Source organism: Strix uralensis, chromosome 8, assembly GCF_047716275.1.
Source record: "Strix uralensis isolate ZFMK-TIS-50842 chromosome 8, bStrUra1, whole genome shotgun sequence".
Classification (NCBI taxonomy): Eukaryota; Metazoa; Chordata; class Aves; order Strigiformes; family Strigidae; genus Strix; species Strix uralensis.
Window position 1 is genome coordinate 16,987,406 of NC_133979.1, and position 20,728 is coordinate 17,008,133.

A 20,728-nucleotide genomic window follows, 5' to 3' on the forward strand; every position below is an offset into this window, starting at 1 on the left:
TATTAAACTGAGTTGTAACAGAATTGTAATCAGCTCTCAGCTAGTTAAAACACAGGCCTCCTGATAACTTACCCATTACCTTTCCTTTCCCTTATAAGCACAATTATTTCCTCATTTTTAATCTAAAAAACAAACAGCCATTGTTATGCATGGCCTTCAGTTGTGGATTAACATGTCACCACAGGTCAAGATGTGAGGATAAAATAAAGCACTACATTACAGTGTAGTTAGAACAGTGCCAGAATCCACAAATTAGATTTTCATAACTAATCCATTTTTTTAGAGATCCAGGAATACAGCCAAACCTCGTGAATACTTTTAAATTACTTTAAAAACACCCACCAACCGTTTATCAGGAGTTAAATGCCAAGGACATCAGCTATTGGTTGGAACTGCTAGCACATGCTCAGGGCTAGATATTATACTATAAGGATATTAGCTAATGTTGTTCCATGCTTCAAAAGCAAGTGCATAAAGGATGCTTCGGCACAGGAGGGAGAAACACGTGCATCTCAAAGGCAGAATAAAATTCTGCATTGATTTACTGCCAGAAAATTATTACAACTCATCTGCAGTGTTTTAAGATCAAACAGTGTGTTTTGTTTCAGCTTACATAGTCAGTGTGGGTTAAGTGGATCTTCATAGTCAAAACTTGGTGAGCAGCACCTGGCTAATTTTTATTTAAAAAGTGTTTCAGAAGGTAATCGTATTGAAAGGATAATTTATAGTCTAACAGAAATGAAAGAGATCACTAAGCACCTAGTAATAGATACATATATACATATTTTTTAAAATATATATATAGATACATGCACACTCATACAATTCCTTCTATTCTTAAAATCATGGAGACAGCTACAGAACTGATCATAATTATGATCTAGTGGAGGGGGGAAAATACATCCTAAAACAAATCCAAATTGGTTACAATTATTTTCCTAGTGATGTATTCTATACAGACAGCATAAATACAGTAAATATTAATTATTAATCTATAAGTTTAACTGTTTCTATAGAACTAGGTAATAAGCACACACACAAAATAGTCATTTGGTTTTACAGTGTTTGACACTGAGAGCTTTATTAAATTTCTTTTTATGTCCTCAAGCAGTTTTTAACACCTGTCATGACAGGTCAGATTCCTGCCATTAGGAAACCTAAAACAAGTCACGGTTGTTGCTGGTTTTTTCCTAACCTATCTATCAAATTGTTCAAGCTAAATATGAGTTGAAGGTATTCTGCAACTGCACAAATCTGTCAAATCTATTTAAAGGGCCTATGTTACACAAGTTTGAAGGGGTTTCTTTGAGCTTCCAGTCTAGTATTTTGTCTTTGGTTTTAAATATCACATTCATATATCTTCAGAAAATTATTCTAGCATATTAATCAAGTGATAATGTCTGAAATATTAGAATACTTAAATATCAGAAGGCATTGACAAAAAATAATAATTTATAGAGAATGACAGTCTATTTTTCTTTTTTTTTTTTTTTAAAAAAAAAAAGCAAGCCAAAAGGTTACAGCAATTAAATGTCTATTCTCACTTAAATTTCAGTTTATCAAAGAGGCCAAGCTGATTTACAGGAACTCTTTTGGTAAGTACTTGCATGGGTAACAGTTTCCAAGTCATCATTCTGCACACACAGTGGTTTTTCTTCCTCTGGATAAACTGCTATTTTGTTCTGATTTTAAGTTAAATTCGATTGATCACATTTAATTAAAATATGTTTATAGTAACAGCTTCCATCTGTAAACCAAAGAAGGCCAATTACTTCTAGTACAGGAAACAGTTCTGGAGCTTCCAAAATGTCATTAAAAAGTTCATGCATCTACATGGCAACATGGATAAATTAACTCACCTTTGGACCTGGCAATCCTGGCAAACCTGGATTACCATGTGGTCCTGGAATACCCTATAAAAAACAAACAAACAAAACCAAAAAGGAGTGGGTTTATTCAGTACTCCACTGAACAAGTGTGAACAGTTTGCAGAGAATCATTTTACTGCGTCATCGTTGCTTTTAGAAGCACTGGTTGGGATTTTCAAAAGATTCCTGAGAAATAAAACATGCACATCTTCCTAAAAAATTAAAAGTGAAGTTGAGTACTTCCCTTTCTTTTCAAAATCTCAGGTTCTATTTTTTCCCAAGTAATTCTTAACAGGTATTTGGCACACAGTCACTGCAACGTTGCTCTCCACCTACAAAACTTGGAAGCATGGGATAAAAATCAGAAAAATCACATTCTGAGGTACCCAGCTTCACACTGCAAAGAGAAGGAAGTGGATCAGTTCTCAATGACTCAAAGCAATGTATTCCACCTTCCCTAAGCAAATCACGAACAAAAACCCTTCATCAACCTGATTCTCTTACAGCCAGTGTAGAAAATGGGCTTGTTGCTAAGAGAGTTGGATTTAAACCATTCCAGGAACAGAACAGGCTATCAGGACTATCTATGCCTTCCATGGTAAGTGTCTGTTCCTGCAATACACTCAGCAATCCTCACTCCTTGACAAACTGCACATTAGGGAAAATATTTGTTACAACGGCTGTCAGCAGCTATTCATCTTCAAACACTGAAGGACCAAACTGGTGAAAACCTATCCCTGGTAAATCTGCAACAAAACTTTTGTTGAATTCATTAAGGCTAAAATTCAACCCAAACAATTAATCCGAATACCAAAAATAATAAGAATCGTTTTCAGCTTTCTCATATATTCAGTGGCCTAACAACAGATAAACTCAGTGTTTGTCTTTCCCTCATATGAGACTGAATTTACTAATTATACCTTGCAGAAACACCGAAAGCTATCTGTTCAGTGCTCTCTCTCACTAGTGACAATGTTGACATAACTCCACAGAAATGCTAATCCCATGTGTTGTTTGAGAGATTAATTTGCACACTGGCAATTTTGGAGGTGCTCTCAGGGATTGAGGAGAAAGGAAACAAATAGAAAGTGCCAACACAGCTGCAGTGCTGAAGTGGCTCCTAGCTTTTGCTGCTTGCAATGTTATTACCTTGGGACATAGTACTGCAACACAGAGGTACAAAAGTATCCTCGTGAAATGAGAGGCATCAGGGGAATTTCATCTCATCACTGACTAATCCTGAAACTGCTGAAGTTTCACTATTGAGAAACTCTGAACAAGCCAAGACACTTAGAAAACCTTAACTGTCAGGTATGGACTTCTCTACCAAAGAATTACGGAGATCAAAATCAGTTTTTAATGCAAATCTCTAACCATTAATCAGGCACTGATACCATGCCCAAAGTGTCGAACCCATGTGAATCTCAGTCAGGATCAGGTCTGGACACACACCCAAGAGACCCTGAAGAAGGCCCTGGCAATGCGACTCTCTGTTCTGCTGCTTCCCTTCGACACCTTGAGTCAAATTTCAGGATCACAAATAGCAGCTCAGGTGAAGGAAGACAGAAGTCACAGGGCAGCCTGGTAGATCTGGACACAAACTTTGCATCAACAAGGTTTTACGTGCTTTTTGGCTCAAAAAGCTCCTCTGTCATACCATGTGTCTTCACTAGCTGTATTTGCTTGGATTTATCAATGTTGTACAACTACAGAGCACTAACATTTAAAAAACAGTTTTATAGACTTTCTTGGCCCATATAAATATGTATTTTAAACTCAGAATTACTAGTAAATATTCATAAAGGCCATTTCCATACTTTTCCAGGTACCCTACCATAAACTGTCTCTTCACATCGGAAAGCACGTCTTACTCAATAATTAAAACAGAAAACTCATATGGTAGACCACTGTCTCTTCAGTACTCTATACCTGTGAAAAAAGACCTGCAGAAAAAAAAGCCACAAACAAACAACTTTAAAAACATATGGGCAACCTCCTAAAACCAAAGACAACTTCCCAATTGTGAGGATCTACTCGGGTATGTAGGATCCTGCCTCTGATGCCAGACATATCCCCAAAGGCACTATGCAACATAAAAAGCTGAGTTGTAAAAATTGTCAGCTCTTACGTAGAAGGATAATTTGAAAAAAAGATCCAAGAAGTCAGGAAGATACGGATTTGAAGGAATGCTTTTAATTTTGTACTTTCCTGTGTGTATCGTCTACTCCCTTGCCTCCAACTGCTCTAAAGCATCATTTTGGTTTTCAGCCCCTTTGACCAGTGCACTTTCCTACGCAGTCAGATAAAGTTTTGCAAGTCAACAAAGCACAGGATGTTCAACACACTACTGAGCAGCAGCTTGTTTAAATGTTCCTTGAAGGTTGAGTCAAAACTCCTCCCACACATCTGCTGAGCCTTTATATAAACTGCTCCCTTATCTCCAACTTGTGATTTGCCTAGATGAGTGCACTCCAGCCATAACCACTTACATCCCCCAAATACCATGGCCTGAAACAATCTACACAACAAATCCTCACCTGTTCCCTCCAGATGCCCTTCCCCTAGAACCCCCCAAAATCAGCCATGACCTCAGGGACTCCTTGAGCATTTTTTTTGTACACAATTGTGCAAACACAGATTTACCCTCTTTTGCCCTGTCAACTAGTCCTTGCAGTGGCACAGGCTTCTTCCGTGCTCTCGGCAGCTGGGGTGTGGGTTTCTGCTCACTGCAGCAAACCCTGTGCTCTGCCCCTGGCACAGGGCAAGGCTACTACCCTTGCTCATGTTGGGGTGTGCCCAGTCACACAAAATAAATGTTTGTTACTGCAGCTTGTTTCTTGGGCAAATTACCCAGGTATCTATCACCCTTTTATCAAGCTGCTGTAACACAAGAGACTAAACCAGATTTTTGGGAGTGGTTTTTTTCCCCTCCCCCCCTGTCTTGCAGTGGTTAATTTTGTATCCACCGCCTGCTCCTCTGTGGCCCTGGCATGCATTGCTCACTCCCCCTCATTCCAAAAACGAATGAACATGACCTTAGATTACAGCAGATGGGAGCAGCATGGAAAAGCTAAAAGTTAGTATTACAAGCAGCAAAAGCTAGATACAAATCTAACAATGCTCAATGTCGCAGCCATACGCGGAATTAACTACGCTGGAGGCTCACAGCAGGAAAAAAACCTGTTTGCTTTGCAATACTTTAACCTATCTGCCAATTGTTAAATATCATACACTTTCATAACCACCAAGCATATCAATAAAGTTGAGAAAAACAAAATGATGCAAAATCCAGTTTGATTACTGGTGACCTGCCTAGAGCTACAGAAGAACATAGCCGTTTTACTCACCCGAGGACCTCTCTTCCCTGATGGACCAGGTAAACCTGGAGGACCTGGAGGACCCTGGTGATAGAGAAATCAAAACAATTGAGGCTAAAACCTGATACACGGACAGTATCACAAGTCTGAATCAGAGCAGTTCTTCTGATGACTTAATGCTTGTGCAGACCTTCTCAACTGGAAAACCAATTCCCAAACTACAAGCACGTATGTTTTTAATCTTGCTCTAAATCAGATTTCTGTTTAGAAAGTATCTTATGTCAGAGGAATTGGAGCTAACAATCTAGATAGTAACTTTTACTGAAGTGTATTTGTATTAAAGGAAGAAAAGATCACTTCAAGGATTAGAAACAAGCAAGTGCAGTGTATTTCAAAACAAAGAACAGAGAATAATTAAGCCTTTTTAATAAGCATGCTGGTATGACAAACACATTTTAGAAAAGTCAGGAGTAACTGTGAAAAAATGAGATACCACCTCACAGAAAAGACAGACATAAAATAGAAGAAAATAAACGTGGCCAAATGATTGTTCAGTTTGCTATTAAAAGCTTCTGATAAGAATAACTGGTAGCAAATTTGCCCTTACATATAATGAATATCATTCTCTTTAAAGAAAATGCAGACTTTTAACTAAAATACTAGTATATAACCAGATGTATCTTTTGCAAGTAAATTAGATTTGTCACTATAAGAATATTAGACAATGTACAGCCTCTGTACCTCTAGTTGTTTTGACCGTACAAACCTTTCCTTTTCTGTATGTGATTGCTGTTCACATTCAAAACCCCAGGATCTACCTCACTGTACTCAAATACGACTGAGAGCTCTAGACTAAAATCTGCACTAATTTATATTAGATTTCATCGATCACACTTAGGTCCTAAGGAGGCATGGGCTATTCTTAAGGGTAAATTCAGTTCCCATCCAAATGCCAACACAGCCAGTTCCAGCTTTAACAGAAACCAGGGACTTCCACTGCAAGGGAAGATGGGCATCAAGAAAGTCAGACCTCATGAAGGAGGTCAGTTGGTGATAGCAGGAAGGGATTTAACTTGCTCTTTTACCCAGGCTTCCTTGTACTCCTGTGGTCTGTATATACTACAGCCTCTTAGCTGAGGCACTAAGCAAATATGCTATCATACCTGCCCATCACCACACAACACTGCTGAAAGCTGGCAGGAATACGAGGGAAATCAGAAGACCAACTATGGTGGCTGAAATGGCCAACTTGCACACTTTGCAAAAAAGGGAAAAAAAAAAAAAAAGAAAAAAAGAGAGAGAAGGGAAAGAAAGACAAACACCCTTTGGGCTTTTATTAGCAACCAATGAATCATTTTATTAAGACAAAAGTTGCATTTTTTAAAATCTAAAGTTTTGTGGAAGTGATATTTCTTTTTCCTTGGAAAGATAATGTCACTAGCAGAGAAGATAGTGCTGATTACAGACTTTAGGCATTGTCAAGCCAATTACATTAATTTGGCCAAAATACAGACCACTTTGGTCAATTCTGGGAAAAACACTGTTGTTCTGAGGAAGAAAAAAATAAAGATTTTCCTATTGAATTAATCATAATAATCTAGTCTAATTAATAACAATAATTAATAATAATCTAATTGTCTAATTGTAGTGCAACTGCAGATTTATAGTTGGGAATATTTGTATGTCCATATATACTGCATTAAGTCATGCTGAAACCTATACCCTGCGCTTCCCTCTCTGTGTAATTTAGAAGACAAATCTGTGTAGCAGTCCTGGTCTTTAGGTCAAACCGTAACGTATCATACTTTTAGCATAGGAGGTTTGCTATTCACCCTGACTGTATAAATGCTCACTAGCATCCTCATATTTTTCTAAAGCAAAAAGCCTCTGCATTTGCTAAAAAGAATGTAGCAGACACATGGAAAGCTCTTGACCTGGCATTCTTGTCCAGGTCCAAAAACCTACCTGAAACGGCACAGAGAGCTCCTACCCTGTCACTGCTGAAGTAGTATGTTTTCTAATATCTCCTCTCACATTGTAAGTTAAGAGATGCACTCTGCTTAGAAAATTATGCTGGGACTACAAAAGGAAACATATTTTTTATTAAGTAAAATAGTTGCAACTAATGTGCATTCTTTTGCGATTTCTGGTACAAAGTTCTTCTATATCCCTATTTCAGATGCTTTCTACATTTCCTTAAAAATACATGAACAGCCAGCTCCCACCATTTTCCTAATAGAAATCTTAATGAATATTTATTAAGATCCCTGATCTTTGCTGCTGATTTCTTGAATGAGGGCAGTGAGAACATTCTTCCTATGTGACTTCTTTTTTAAATTAGTACCTGCTTCCTTTGCAAGAAAAAAACCACCCCAAACCTGAAAAACACCCTCACTTTGATTACACTAATTCATAAACAGTTATCTCTCTTCACCTAAAAAAATGCAAAAAGAAGAAAATCTAATCACAACCAAGCCCTCAGGAACCCCTAAAAGAAGCAGTAAAATATATTTTGCAGCCACAGATGAATAATGCTTTCTCAAGGCTTTCTAAAACAAAGACAACTATTGTAGATGAAGTCTCTGGTTAACAATAAGTGATTAGCACCAGAAATCCAGGTGTTTGATTAAAGTATTAACAAGGCCTCTCCTTAACCAGAGTACAGTACTCCTTAACCTCCACCTCAAACTCCTCTCTACAACTCAAGAAACGTCTCTGCTGACAGCAAACTTAGTAGAGCACATGTAAGTCTTCCCAGAAATGCTTTTCTGTCTAGTTTTAGGAAGTTATTCCACCCTACGTACTTCTTCAACCTGTGAAAGCAACTACAACTTCAAATCAGCGTGACTGTTTTTATACTAGCTAGGAAGCTATTTATGCCTCTTAGGCATCCACTTAAGCCACAAAAGTCAACATCTGAGAGTGAGTCAATTTCTCAAACCAAGGAATTACTCATGTGTTTTAATAGCTTTTTCTCCATCTACTGGAAACAGTAATTAAACAAACCCGAAGCAATTAAAAGCATTAATGTGGGGTTTTTTGCATTTGACATTTTAACCACCAACAAAAAAGTAGTGACTTCATGTAAATATTACTGACACAAATTTAAAATTAATTTATTTCATAAGATCAGTTTGCTCAAAACAGATATGTACCTTAAGAAAGGTACTACAACTTACTGTCCTTAGGAACTAAAAATTTCATTTAGCTATTGAGAGAAGAAGCTCAATTTCCAAATAATTATGGCTTAATCCTGAAATAATAAAAGTAGATGCTACTCTTCCAAAGATTTTCACTACCTCTCAAATAGTCATTGGGATGAATGTAATGGTGAACCTTCAGACATTTTCTAGGATACTGAAGCCCTTCTATAGATTAATGTGTTTTAAACTTACCCTATACCAGAGGTAATAGGAAGCATTTCATTTACATACAACAAGCCCCTAGGATTTCAGATGCACAACAGTAAATTCTCTATTAAGTAGCTGAAACTCCTGCACAGGCATATGCTGATCCTTTTGCCATTCAATACCTAAATCATATACACTGAAATTTCTCTTGCAAAACAACTATGAAGTTTCTCTTTAAAAGGCATTTGACTACACCCTAACCACTCAACCTCAGCTCACCTCGAACACTTTTTTAAAAGACTAAATTAAAGAAGGATGAGTTTAATGCTTGATCTGTTAAATACCTAAGGCAGGAGGTCCTTCAGCAAAACAAAACCACCATGAACCTTTCTGCATATCATCACCAACATACCTGAAATACAGCAGGGAAGAACAGCAACATCAGGCTCCAAACCTTTTCTCAAAAACTCTCTATGAAAGGAAATTCCACTTCCAACATTGCTAATATCACCTCTTCTACTGTGTAGGTATCCCGCTGATTAGCTGTATTTTTCTTATGTCCTACCTAAAATTTCCTACTCTGTCTTGCCATACTTTCTGCAAACAGGCAAAAAAGTATCTTCATTGACTCACCCTTTGCAGAACTGTAACATTTGTCCCTTACTTTCATTACTAAGCACACTTCTGTTTTAACATTTGCTCAGAATCATATTTTCTATAACCACACCACCGTTACTGCAACCTTCTGCAATCCTTCCAGTCTGTCTACATCCTTTTTAAAGCTCATCACCCAAAACTGAGGACACTTCTCCGAACTGCAGCCTCAGCATACCCAAACCAAGAGAAAAATAGCCTCTGATATTCACCACTCCTGGTCATGTATCAAGCATCACAGTCATTCTCTAGTGCATTATAACATCATTCTATCACCCTCATCTGACTGCCTAACCAATCACTCCCTCATCCTCTATTTGTACTTTTAATTTCTGTACTATTGCACTAAGATTCATCCCATCAGTTTTAGATCATCTGGAATTCTTCTACCTACTCCTAGTATTATTTGTCTACCTTTTTAAAGCATATTACTTCATACAGATATTATGAACAACAAGGATCCTACCAAAGATGAATGTCCACCTATTTTTTCTTCTTGTTTTATTTGCATTTCACTGGAAATAAAAAAAAACACCCACACTTCTCTTTCCAAATGCCCTAGAGCAGGCAGTCACTTGTCTATGATTAACCTCCTTTCTCTACAGCTGTGGAAGTCATTCCCTTTCTTCATCAAGAATTCCTACAACAGTCAAAGTAATATCAACATCAGAGGAATATATATATATGTATATGGGTTATGGATTAAGGCTTTTCAATATTGTTGTGCAGAAGATAGGGAAACTGCATCAGTTTCAGAGAAATTAAATGAAATGTTAAATATTTAAGAATAACATCTTTTTGCTACTAAAAATAAAACAGCAAGAATCTTTTTATCTAAATTTTGAACAGCAAAAGAAAGTTTTTTATCTGAATCAGCAGATACCGAGATAGATTTCTCAGCCTGGGCAGGGAAATGTGAGGGTTACCTGCACAGCTAAAATGCATGAAAGTGATTGACTGCCTGATATATCCCCTGTGGCCAGGGAGAGCCCCAGCAAAAAATTTTTTTCAACTGAGAAATAAGCTTAGAGTGAAATAAACTAAAGTGTGAAAGGGTAGCTAAGAGTGAAATAAGTGAAATAAGCTAAGAGTGAGAGGGTAGCTGACACCCTTACTGCTATTTAGCACCACATTTAGGATCTCTGAACTGCCCTCTCTCAGGGTTCTCACTCTGACTTCTTGGTTGGAATAAGAGCATCTCATCCAGGACTCAATCCTGCCTAATGCAGGGCTTGCATTTCCAATTCCTCCTGGCAATATCTCATGACTGCTTCTCCTTACCAACTAGATAGCCTAAGGAACACCACTTTTTGGTCTTCACAATCCAGAAAGCTTTTCTAATAGAGGAAATGAATTCCTAGTTCATTTCTCAGAGGAAACCAAACCCTGTGCAGATAGGCCTGCAGATGCAATTACCTACCAGCAAGTAACCTAAATCAGCTCTTCAGCTCACATCAACCCCTCCTTCTACCAGTGTAGGACTATCACGTTACTGCAAACTGCTTTAGGACTGTGCAATGAAAAATATAAGTTTGAAATTTGAACAGTTAAAAATACACACCAGATTTATTTTTTAAATCTTTATGCAGTGCCAACATCCTCTGCAACACAAAAAGGAGTGGCTCATCAGATGAATGGAGCATCTTTCCCTCTAAACTAGTGGTTCAGGAGACCACACTGTTCCACTTTAAAATCACTTTATATTTTTGTAGGGGATTTTGGTCATTGCAACTGCTAGAATTTTAATCTTAATAGTTTTGAATAAATAGGTGCCCTTTTCCATATGCTATCCATAAATGAAAGCCTGAATTCTGGAACCCTGCTTTGCAGCAGTGGGTGAATTCCACAGCTGTGGGATCATGGAATACAAGGGGCCTAATTATACAAGGCAAGAATCAGTTCTGGTAGATGATTAAAAGCTAAAATGAATCTGAGGAGTTTAAGAACCACAAAATCTAGTTCTTTTCTGTCAACTCCAAAAGAACAAACATTTCCGAGTCAAAATCTTGAAAGAAAATTCAAAGCAACCACAATGTAATGAAAGAAGAGAAAAAAAAGGGGGGTTTCATACCTCATTAGGAGTTTTTGCTGCAAGGGAAGTTTGCAAGTTCCTCAGCATTGCTTTTTTAGGCTCCCCACTGATAAGACTCTGTGGGTACTTATGTGTTAAAGTGTAAGAGCCACACATATGAAAGCTGGATAATCACTGGTCTTCTCTACATGAGTGTACTAAACTAAGAAAGCAAACCAAGATCACCTCTTCAAGTCTGAAGCCAACAACAGTGGCAGGTACTGTGCCACGCAACCTCCACAGAACACAATTCTTTACAAAACCTTGTGTGGACAAGGCCATGCAGAGACCTTCTCCCTTTGACATCAACCTTTCTGGCAGCACAATGCTTTAGCTTTGCCTGTGTTCCAGTGGGTGCTGCTGGCCCCTTCGGGCAGACTAGTGCCCAGAAAAGTCCAGATTAAGTTCCCGGATCTGCCACAGATCTCTAAAACCTTGGATGTTATGTAAATCCTGACCCAGCAAAACACTTCAGCAAAAATGCACCATATCCATTGCTACAGACTATACCAAACACAAGGTCTGTTCTAACTGCCTTCCTGATGAGATAAATTTCTGCATCCCCAGTCTGTAAGACAGGCATAGAAAATGCTAACATAGACATCTTTGAACTCTCCAAATCAGCTATCATCTTTCACAGAATCATCTAGGTTGGAAAAGACCTTGAAGATCATCCAGTCCAACCATCAACCCAACATTAACACTTCCCAACTACACCATATCCCTCAGCGCTAAGTCGACCCTACTCTTAAACACCTCCAGGGATGGGGACTCCACCACCTCCCTGGGCAGCCCAGTCCAACACCTAACAACCCGTTCTGTAAAGAAATACTTCCTAATATCCAGTCTAAACCTTCCCTGGCACAACTTGAGTCCATCTTTGACACTGTATGTATTGTGCCTGTGTCTAGGAAAAAAAACGGAGCATTTGCTTGGTGTTTCTTAGTAATGCAAACACCCAACAGCATTCTCAGCAGCCACTTCTGTGCCATGTAAAAAATAATGGATTTAACTTTCTTGGCTGTAACTGACTGAAATCACAATGTACAAGCTATGTGTTAAAGTTAAAAGTTTCAGTTAGCAGTTACTAAACATCCTAAGCTCCAAAAATGGAAATTAACCTCATGTTGATGGCAGGTACATACTTAGTGATATGTCTCCATAAATACTATTGTAAGGGACAAAAAGGAAAAAAAAAAAAAAAGACAGACTTCACATTCAAAAAAGATTAAGCAAGAACACCCCGAACTTATGTGAATTACTTGTTAACACATTTTTCAATTGTGTAACAATCCCTTTGCATCTGGATCCTACTTAGAGTAGACCTGAATTTTTAAATATATTTTCAGTTGCTGACTACCTTAAGAAAAAAAAATATTTCAGTGCTGAAAGAATACATGCCATAAATTTATGGGCACATCCAAATATATATTAGGAGCTGCTTAACAGATATGAAATTGCTTTCCAGTAATAACCAGACAAATGCACACACACAAAAAAAAGAACAAGTGGAATTATCTACTCCATGCTACGCTTTAAAAATTTTAACCAAAAACTCATAGACAAGCACTATCACATTACTCAGGCCAAGCAGGAACTGCTGTTCATTCTTGTCTAGCTTCATATATATTGCTTCCATTTTTATGTATTAAAAAGTTTATGAGCCCTGTGCACACAATAAAAAAGGACAAACAGGTTTCTATTGAAATCACTACTGTGCATTTGCAATTGTTTCAGGGATCACTTACCCTGTGAACTGAAAATATGCCACAAAATCTTGTAAAACTGTTCTAAAAATTCTTTTACATGCAGGTTTGCATGACCCCGTAACCTTCAGTTATGAATGGTTTTACCAGTCTGGATTCAGCCACTGGTCTCTTTCTACAATTATGAATTTTGATAGCATTGTTCAAATGAGAAAACTATGTCAGTCTTCCAAACAGCCTGATCGTTCTTTTCACAGATCAGTGTCTACATTTCTGTACTGTATGAACTTATCCTGTAATTTTATTAAGTGAGCAGTCTCCATAATTAGCAGTTACAAACATCTGGCTGCATTTCAAATTTTAAAGAAGTCTGGGTTGCCTACCACTTCACCAAAATGTCAATATCTTGAATGTCTTTCTATTCTGCCAGTAAGTGAAAATATACAACACTTACACCAAAATTACATGCGGGAAAGAGACATACTTAAGGCAGACGAACATTTGTACAGTACAGCCGGAAGAAGTTGCAGTCACAGCTTTGGCATGCTTTGCAAGGTTTCTTTCAAAGCCTCTGTTAAATGTATGTTGCTGCATTATAGTAAAAATAGCAGTAAAGATAACTTACAGGAGGTCCAGTTTCCCCCTTTGGACCTCTGACACTTTCCATTTCAAACATTTTGTCAAGATCTTCATAGTCATAAACATAATTATCAATACCAATTTCATAACTGTTTTCTGTGTGATAAGTCTCATCAGCATCAAATGCACCTTCCTGCCCTGGACTGAGCTGATTATCCAGAGTGAGATCAGCAGGCAAACTGTACAGGGTTGCGTTGAAGATTTGCTGCTTTTTGCTTGGTTCATCTAAATGCTGTTTTGCTTTGTCCATTCCCTTGCTTTTAGTTTTACTCTGTTTTACAGGAGAGATCAGAGAAGGTTCACTTTGTCTGCCTGCATCTTCCATGGTATTATCTAAAGTATTTGGATATGATCCTGTGGGGGTTTTAGTGATGTTTCTTTTTTTCCTTGTCTCCTGCTGATGAAGAGGCAGATCAACATCCTCCTGGAGTTCTGTTTCAGGCCAAGCTTCCAGCAACAAAGGTTTGGCCTCTGCAAACTCTGATGCAGAGACATTTCTTGACTCAAAGTATTCTGGTAGAAAGTGAATCTGAGCGACACTGGTAACAGGAACGTTTGATGCTTCTCTCTTTCTATAAGCTGATATACCTTCTGACTGGCTTTTCTCGTCAGTCATCATATTTGAAAAAATATCCAGCCCATCTGACACATGTGGAGCTCCTAGCAGAGATCGATACGTTTCAGCCTGGCGACACTGCTGTTTCACATATTTACAATAGTTTGCAGAGGCTTCTGCAGAGGGAATAATATCTAGCTGACATATAACTCCTTCAAAGCTGACAGAGTGAGAGTTCATCCTTCCCAGGGTAAATAAACCATCCAAATCAAATGTCTCCACTTCAGAAAGTATTTCCCTGCTATAGTACTTTTTTCCACACTCAGCAAATATTGAGACAGTCTTGTCTCTAATGTCAATGGCAAATGAATGCCATTGTTCATTATGAACACTATAATCAAAGTATACGGACTGCTTCCCCCCAGTGTGCACCACTACCTTTCTTGGTAGCAGCTGGACACCAAACTGCAGTCTGCTTTTGTTCCTAATACTGAAAAGGAAAGCGTTATTTACTCTGTACGAGTACAACCCAACCAATATGGTGAACTGCTGCCCTAGATTTGATGGTATGACTTGAATGATGGGGGACTCAATATGTGCATCACTAGTTAGCACAACTCCTGATACGGTTAGACGAACACCCTGAAGTAACAGAGATGATGTTGAGGGCACTGTCGTCTCTGAGGGCTGCTGAACATCTTTCACAAGGCCTAGTTGATGAAGAACATCTATTGCTGTAAAAAGAAATAAAGGCATACTGTTGATTTTGTTTAAGAGCTCATAAATTCAGATCCACATAAACAAATGTATGCACATCTTAACAAATCTGTACTTCCCAGAGCATATATACTGCACACAGCAAGGCCATCAAATCCCTGTGTAAGGCACACCAATCTTTCACATAAATCAAAGAAATAATTAAAGCCAGAACAAAATTTCCATCTTTAAAAAAAACCCCAAACCACACAGAAAGGCCCATGTAATGCCCATTGTAGGTTAATCCATTTACGAAACTGAGAAATTCCCATTTGCGGTCTTTAACCTTTTCACAGTAGTCAGTGAACACACTTTGTTAGTTCCTTATTTGTTTGGCTAATCCTGCCTACTCTTTGAGCAGACAATTTTTTTTTTTAAAACTTTTTCTTCACAAAGCATTCTGCAGGAAAACCATGCTTTTCCCCTTTATCTAAAAAGCTTAAATGAAAGCATTTGAGGGAAGTGCTGCTTTGTTTTTAAGAAAGGTCAAGCTATTTGTAACACAGTAACACCTCAATACAGCACCAAAAGATAGTCACTGTCTCAAAGCAAAATACAAAGGTAAGCCTTGCCAAGGAGCTACTATGTGCTGCGGAGGTAATTCAGCTGGTACCTGGGAAGAATTGCTGTGCTTCCACCAGGGAGCTCTCCTCCTGCTAAGCAAGGCCCTGTGACTTTACAGAGCTGGCTTCAGAGGGAATTGTCTTCCCAGTGGGATCACCCTGTGATCTGTGTATCTGTGCCAAAGATAGTCAAAGAAAACAATGATCTTCCCAAGGGGAGATGCAACGGTGTGCTGCTGCCTCCTCTCCCTCCACACAGTTTACTTGTTGGGGTCATGGATGAAGTGAACTCTGCAAAAGCAGAAGTGGTGAAGAGCAAGGAAAGGGGAGAAATGTCAGGACCCAAGCAGCAGTGCTCTGATCTTCTGGCTCGTCTGTCCTCCCAGAAAACATAAGGCTGCAGCTACCCAGACAAGATATTAAGAGTGCTCTCCACAGCAGGAGACAGCAGTGGACATTAAGGAGACTGAGAAACCAACTGTCCTACTGATTTATGTCCTATAGATTTGGCTTTGGCATATAGAAGTCTAGATAGACCTTCCTACAGGGTGGAATGCACAGGTGTTTTCACGGTTGGATTTTCTAGTGTCTTATATAATGTGAACTTTGTGCTTTAGCTCTTTTCTTAGCCTGGACCTTACAGTATCTCCATCGTTTACCTGGCTAAATATCCTCACCTAATAGGTAGAAACACATCTAGCCTCCTGACAAACTGAAATCATAGCTGACCTGGGGTAAGAAATCAAAGCCACTTTCCTCCTAAAGGGTAAATCAATGGTCAAAGATGACTGAATCCATTTGGTATTGCCTAAATCAGATTTAGGCATGTTGGAGTTGGTGGTCATAAACAACTTCTTCCTTCAGAATGAATATAAGGACACTATTAGATCCCTTATGATGCAGCTGAAACAGAAACACTACAAAGGCTTGAACAGGAGCTAAACTGCATGTCCCCAGCAGTCTTGCCATAGGGTCACAAAATAAGACAGCATTTACAGCATTGATTGGTAAAACTGCTTGTCTGGGTGTTTGTGAAAGGTGCTACAGAAATACTGCAGAGATTGAGACAAAACACAATCATGAAAATAAGAGACAAGAAGGCCGGGGGCTAAAACACATGACATGAGAAAAGGCTGAAGGAGCTACATTTATTTGGCCTGGAGATGGGAAGTTTTGGGAGAATCTAATTACAATTGTCCATTATCTGAATTGGAGTTATAGGGAAAACAGAAAAGCTGAGGAGTAACAAGCACAAGCTGCAACACAAGAAATTCCAGCTCCATACAAGGAAAAAGCATTCTCACCACAAAAGTGGTTAAGTGCTGGACCAGGGGGCCAGAGACATTGTGCAATCTCCATTCTTGGAGATTTTCAAAGCCCAACTGGACAAGACCCAATAACCTGAACTAACTTCAGTATTGACCCTGATCTCAGCAGGAGGTAGGACCAGATGAGTTCAAGGTCCCTCTAACCTAAATTTTCTGATTTTCTGCACAAGGGGAAATGGAACATTGTAGTTTTCATAAACAGCACTGCACAGAAGCATAGGGTATCACGTTTTGTGGAATAACTGGCTGGACCTACGCTTCAGTGAACTACCTATATTAAAAATGACTAGTAGTATCTAACAGTTGCACTGATCTAATAAGTTTGACTGGGAAAAGACTGGCACTTTACATAGCATTTAGCTGAGCGTACTTTTATTATACACCCTGCACTTATATTAAGTAAATAAAGCTATTAAATGGCATTAAAAAAATTTGGAATAACCAAGAAAATTAAGGATTCTCTGTTAAGAAAAAAGAGCAACTGAAACAAATGGATGTTCTCTCTTAAGTGGAAAAAAGGTCTCCTTTCCCAGTCTTCCCTTTCTCTGTTTACTGAATGTATTCATAGCAAACTTTAAGAATAGACAGATGTTGGCTTAGTTTCTGTGGTAAATTATGAAAAGAGATCGAGATTTCCTTGAGAGTGGTTTATAAATTGGAAGTAAAAGCATCAACCTGAATGCACTGTACATCTTGAAAATTAATTACACACCTTGTAGTGTTTCTAGTCATGTTTGAGATTCATGGACATGCCAAGATTATCCTGGCGGGTAGCCAGCACAGACAGAGGTATGGAGAAAGCATATCTTTACAGAAAGTCGTGTGTACGCCAATTTCTCAAGATGTTTTGCCTCAGAGCAATTCATTTACTATGGCTGTATTTTTATCTGTCAAACTGATAACAGAGGTCAGGTTATAATAGAGCTTTGAAGCACAATGCATCTGTTAATGAACCACCACACTTTCCCAGGACCCTAGTCCTGCATGGTCTGCATGTAGTTATGGAGGAGAAAGCTGTATTGCCCTTGGGAAATCTCAGAAGAAACACAGGTCCTGAGCTCTGGGCACTGCAGAGGTCTTACACATGCAAATAATATCCCAAGGCAGGAGACACCGTTCCAGCACTTCTGTGCAATGGCTGGGCCAGCTGACTGCACAGAGAATAGCTAATAATCTAACCTAAAGTTGTGCCTAAATATCACATCCTAACCTGAAATATTTGGCAAGAACTTGGTATTTTAAAATATTTTTAATTATATATTCGTATTTAAAAATAACAATGCACATGATCTGTCTGAAGTATTATAAATTGAAGTATACGACAAAAAGCTTAAACTGGTTTAAAAGTCAATTAAAAAAAAAAGACACTTACCGCTACTAAATTTCAAATTGCAAGCAAAATTGCCAAAATTTTGGCAGTTTTGATTTGAAAACAGCACATTGTTTAAAAGTTTTTTAAAAAAGAAGAATCATCTGAGAGCATGATGAGAAATAAGACACATTCTCCACATCCTGCAAACAGATATCTGCGAACAATGACAGGTCCTGAGAAAGCTAAACACAAATACATGCTGTGTGAAAAATGACAGCAAAAGATTAAGTATCAATTAATTATTCCTTGCTGACTTGCTGTCTGTTAACCCACTGTCAAGCCAAAAGGCTGCTCCAAACTCTTCTGGCCAGTTGTTTCATTTCTGGTCCAACATGTATTTTTATTTCATTTAAGGCTTTCAGAAGCTCTTGGCAGTACACATGGGTTTGGGAGCAGGCAACCTTCTCAACTCATTCTCCCAGCATGACAACCACTATTTTCTTTACTTATCAGTAGTCAGTTTTCTTTGGTTACCCATGTCTGCATAACATCTGTCTTCACTTACTGTTTACTCAACCCATTAGCTCCCCAAATTTTAACGGCTCATCTTCTTGAAGGAAAAGTTTGAAGTTTTTGGTGTCAAGCACTTACACCTTCTAGGAGGACTTGAAAAATTCACAACCTTTCTGCATCATGAGGGGAGGGAAAACCTAACATGGGCTTTGGAAAAAAAATCTTCAGACCCTCTTGCACAAAAAAAGTTCCAAAAAGGAACTGGGGGGGATGAGGGGATTTGGCTATTTGATTGCTCCACACCTTATTCCATTCATTTTCCACATTCCTCCATACCCATGACTACTCTGAAGACAGGATATTTGGGGTGCTCGCTCCATTTCAGCAATCCTAGTATACACATTACCTGCTTTCCCTTTACCAGTATGGGTAAGTCATTCATCAGCCAGCTCCACCAGAACTGAGAGTAATTACTCATCAGGTTGCCCATTTCCTAGGTGATGCTGCATCTGCAGTTGGGTAAATTAAGATACCTGGCTGCAACCAGTGCTCTCCTTGTCCCCAGGCTGAGTGACTGGCATGGGAAAGCCAACCAGATACATTGATTCTGTATGTTCTTGAGCCACACTCAAAGTACTATTCCCAAAGGTTGAGGCCAAATCTTTACATATTTCACTGAACACAATTCACAGCAGCCTACCAAAATGAACAAGGCATAGCTTCTCAGGTAAAGCATGCACAGGCTGTCCCATCAGCTTGGGAGAAATGGAATTTTACTCTAGCTAGCATCTTCATATTTGGCAGACTACTTTTTCAAAATACAACTGCCAAGAAAATTTTAATAACAACTTAAGTGTTATGTTCCTAATGGGCAGACAATCCCGTCACTGGACAAACTCTAAACACTGCAAATGGAATAGTGCTAACTCTGTGGGTTACATACTGAGGCTGAGGGATACACTTGAGCTGCTCTTTTTTTGAGGAGTCTGCTGTTCACTGAACTGCTCTTTGCACCCTTGTTTACACACTGTGCAAATAAAGTGCATGACAGACCAAATTCCCCCACGGGCAGAAAGTTGCATCAAGGTTCAATGCACCATTTTGATCCCAAGCAAGCACTTAAGGAAAATGAAGTCATGTATGGCATCTGTGCATGGGGGTCGAAGGGGAGTCTTGAATCAGTAAGGTTTCTCATATGGCAATCTAGAAATTCTGTTGAGTAATATATATATAAAAAAAAGTAAGAAAGCTCCTTAATCTGCTGGTGATAAGTAAAAAATAATCAAATGTGAGCATGTCAAGACCCTTTATCCCATTTTTGCAAAGCTCTGTGCATGGAGGTACTCTCAGCCAAGAGGCAAATAGCCTCAGACTGCACCCACTCTCCCATGTTGCTGTCGACCCCAGTCCTGTAGCCTTCACAGTCCTCGCCTGAAGTTTTGTTAGAAAAGCAGTTCTCAGGCTGAGGCACACGAGAAGTGAGAGAAATTGTTTATTTCTTTGCAGAGGAGGAGGGTGGTCTGGAGGGATGAAGGCAACTCAAACCATCGCTGCACACCTGTCTCTGGCAACCCTTACCTGCTCCCACTACACTAGGAAAGTGCAAACTGCCTCCCAAAACCAGCCTCTTCTCTTGCCATCCCCCCAGGCCTGGAGCAGGGCAGGCCACACATATCTATGGGTGCTACCCCTCCTCCGATGAGGACTTGGCTCAACTATTAGGAAAATCTGGGAAAAACCCATCATCACAAAAGCATATGTCCCCCATTGAGCTGAATGTGAAAAATCAACAACCAATCTTACCAAGAAAACAACGAGCAACTAATGGAAGGCAAAACTACAGAGAGAATAGGGGCAGAGAAAGTAACTGAAGGAAAAAAACAAGCTTTGCCAGTCACAAGGAATGATGAGAAGGAAAAAGGCATTGGTGAGAATACTGGTGGGAGGCTGCTAAAATATCCCACAGGGCTCTAGCAAAACATTATCAGGAATGAGTCTTGCCTTAACCATGCAATCCAGCTGTTCGTATTCAGCTGAGTGTTTGCAATTAAGATACTTACCAGCCAAGGATGACCTATTTCTTGCTTCACCTGTA

At 39.0% G+C, this 20,728-nt stretch overlaps 1 protein-coding gene across 1 annotated transcript in view; it reads right to left on the reverse strand.

Moving 5' to 3' along the window:
- The window catches only part of COL24A1 (collagen type XXIV alpha 1 chain), a 149,113-nt gene that overhangs the window by 120,840 nt on the left and 7,545 nt on the right, over positions 1-20,728 (reverse strand). The window contains exons 5-7 of the mRNA XM_074877236.1: positions 13,592-14,895; positions 5,216-5,269; positions 1,860-1,913 (exon numbers count right to left, since the gene is read on the reverse strand). Coding sequence (XP_074733337.1) covers positions 1,860-1,913; positions 5,216-5,269; positions 13,592-14,895 — 1,412 coding nt within the window. The remainder of the gene's footprint in view (positions 1-1,859; positions 1,914-5,215; positions 5,270-13,591; positions 14,896-20,728) is intronic.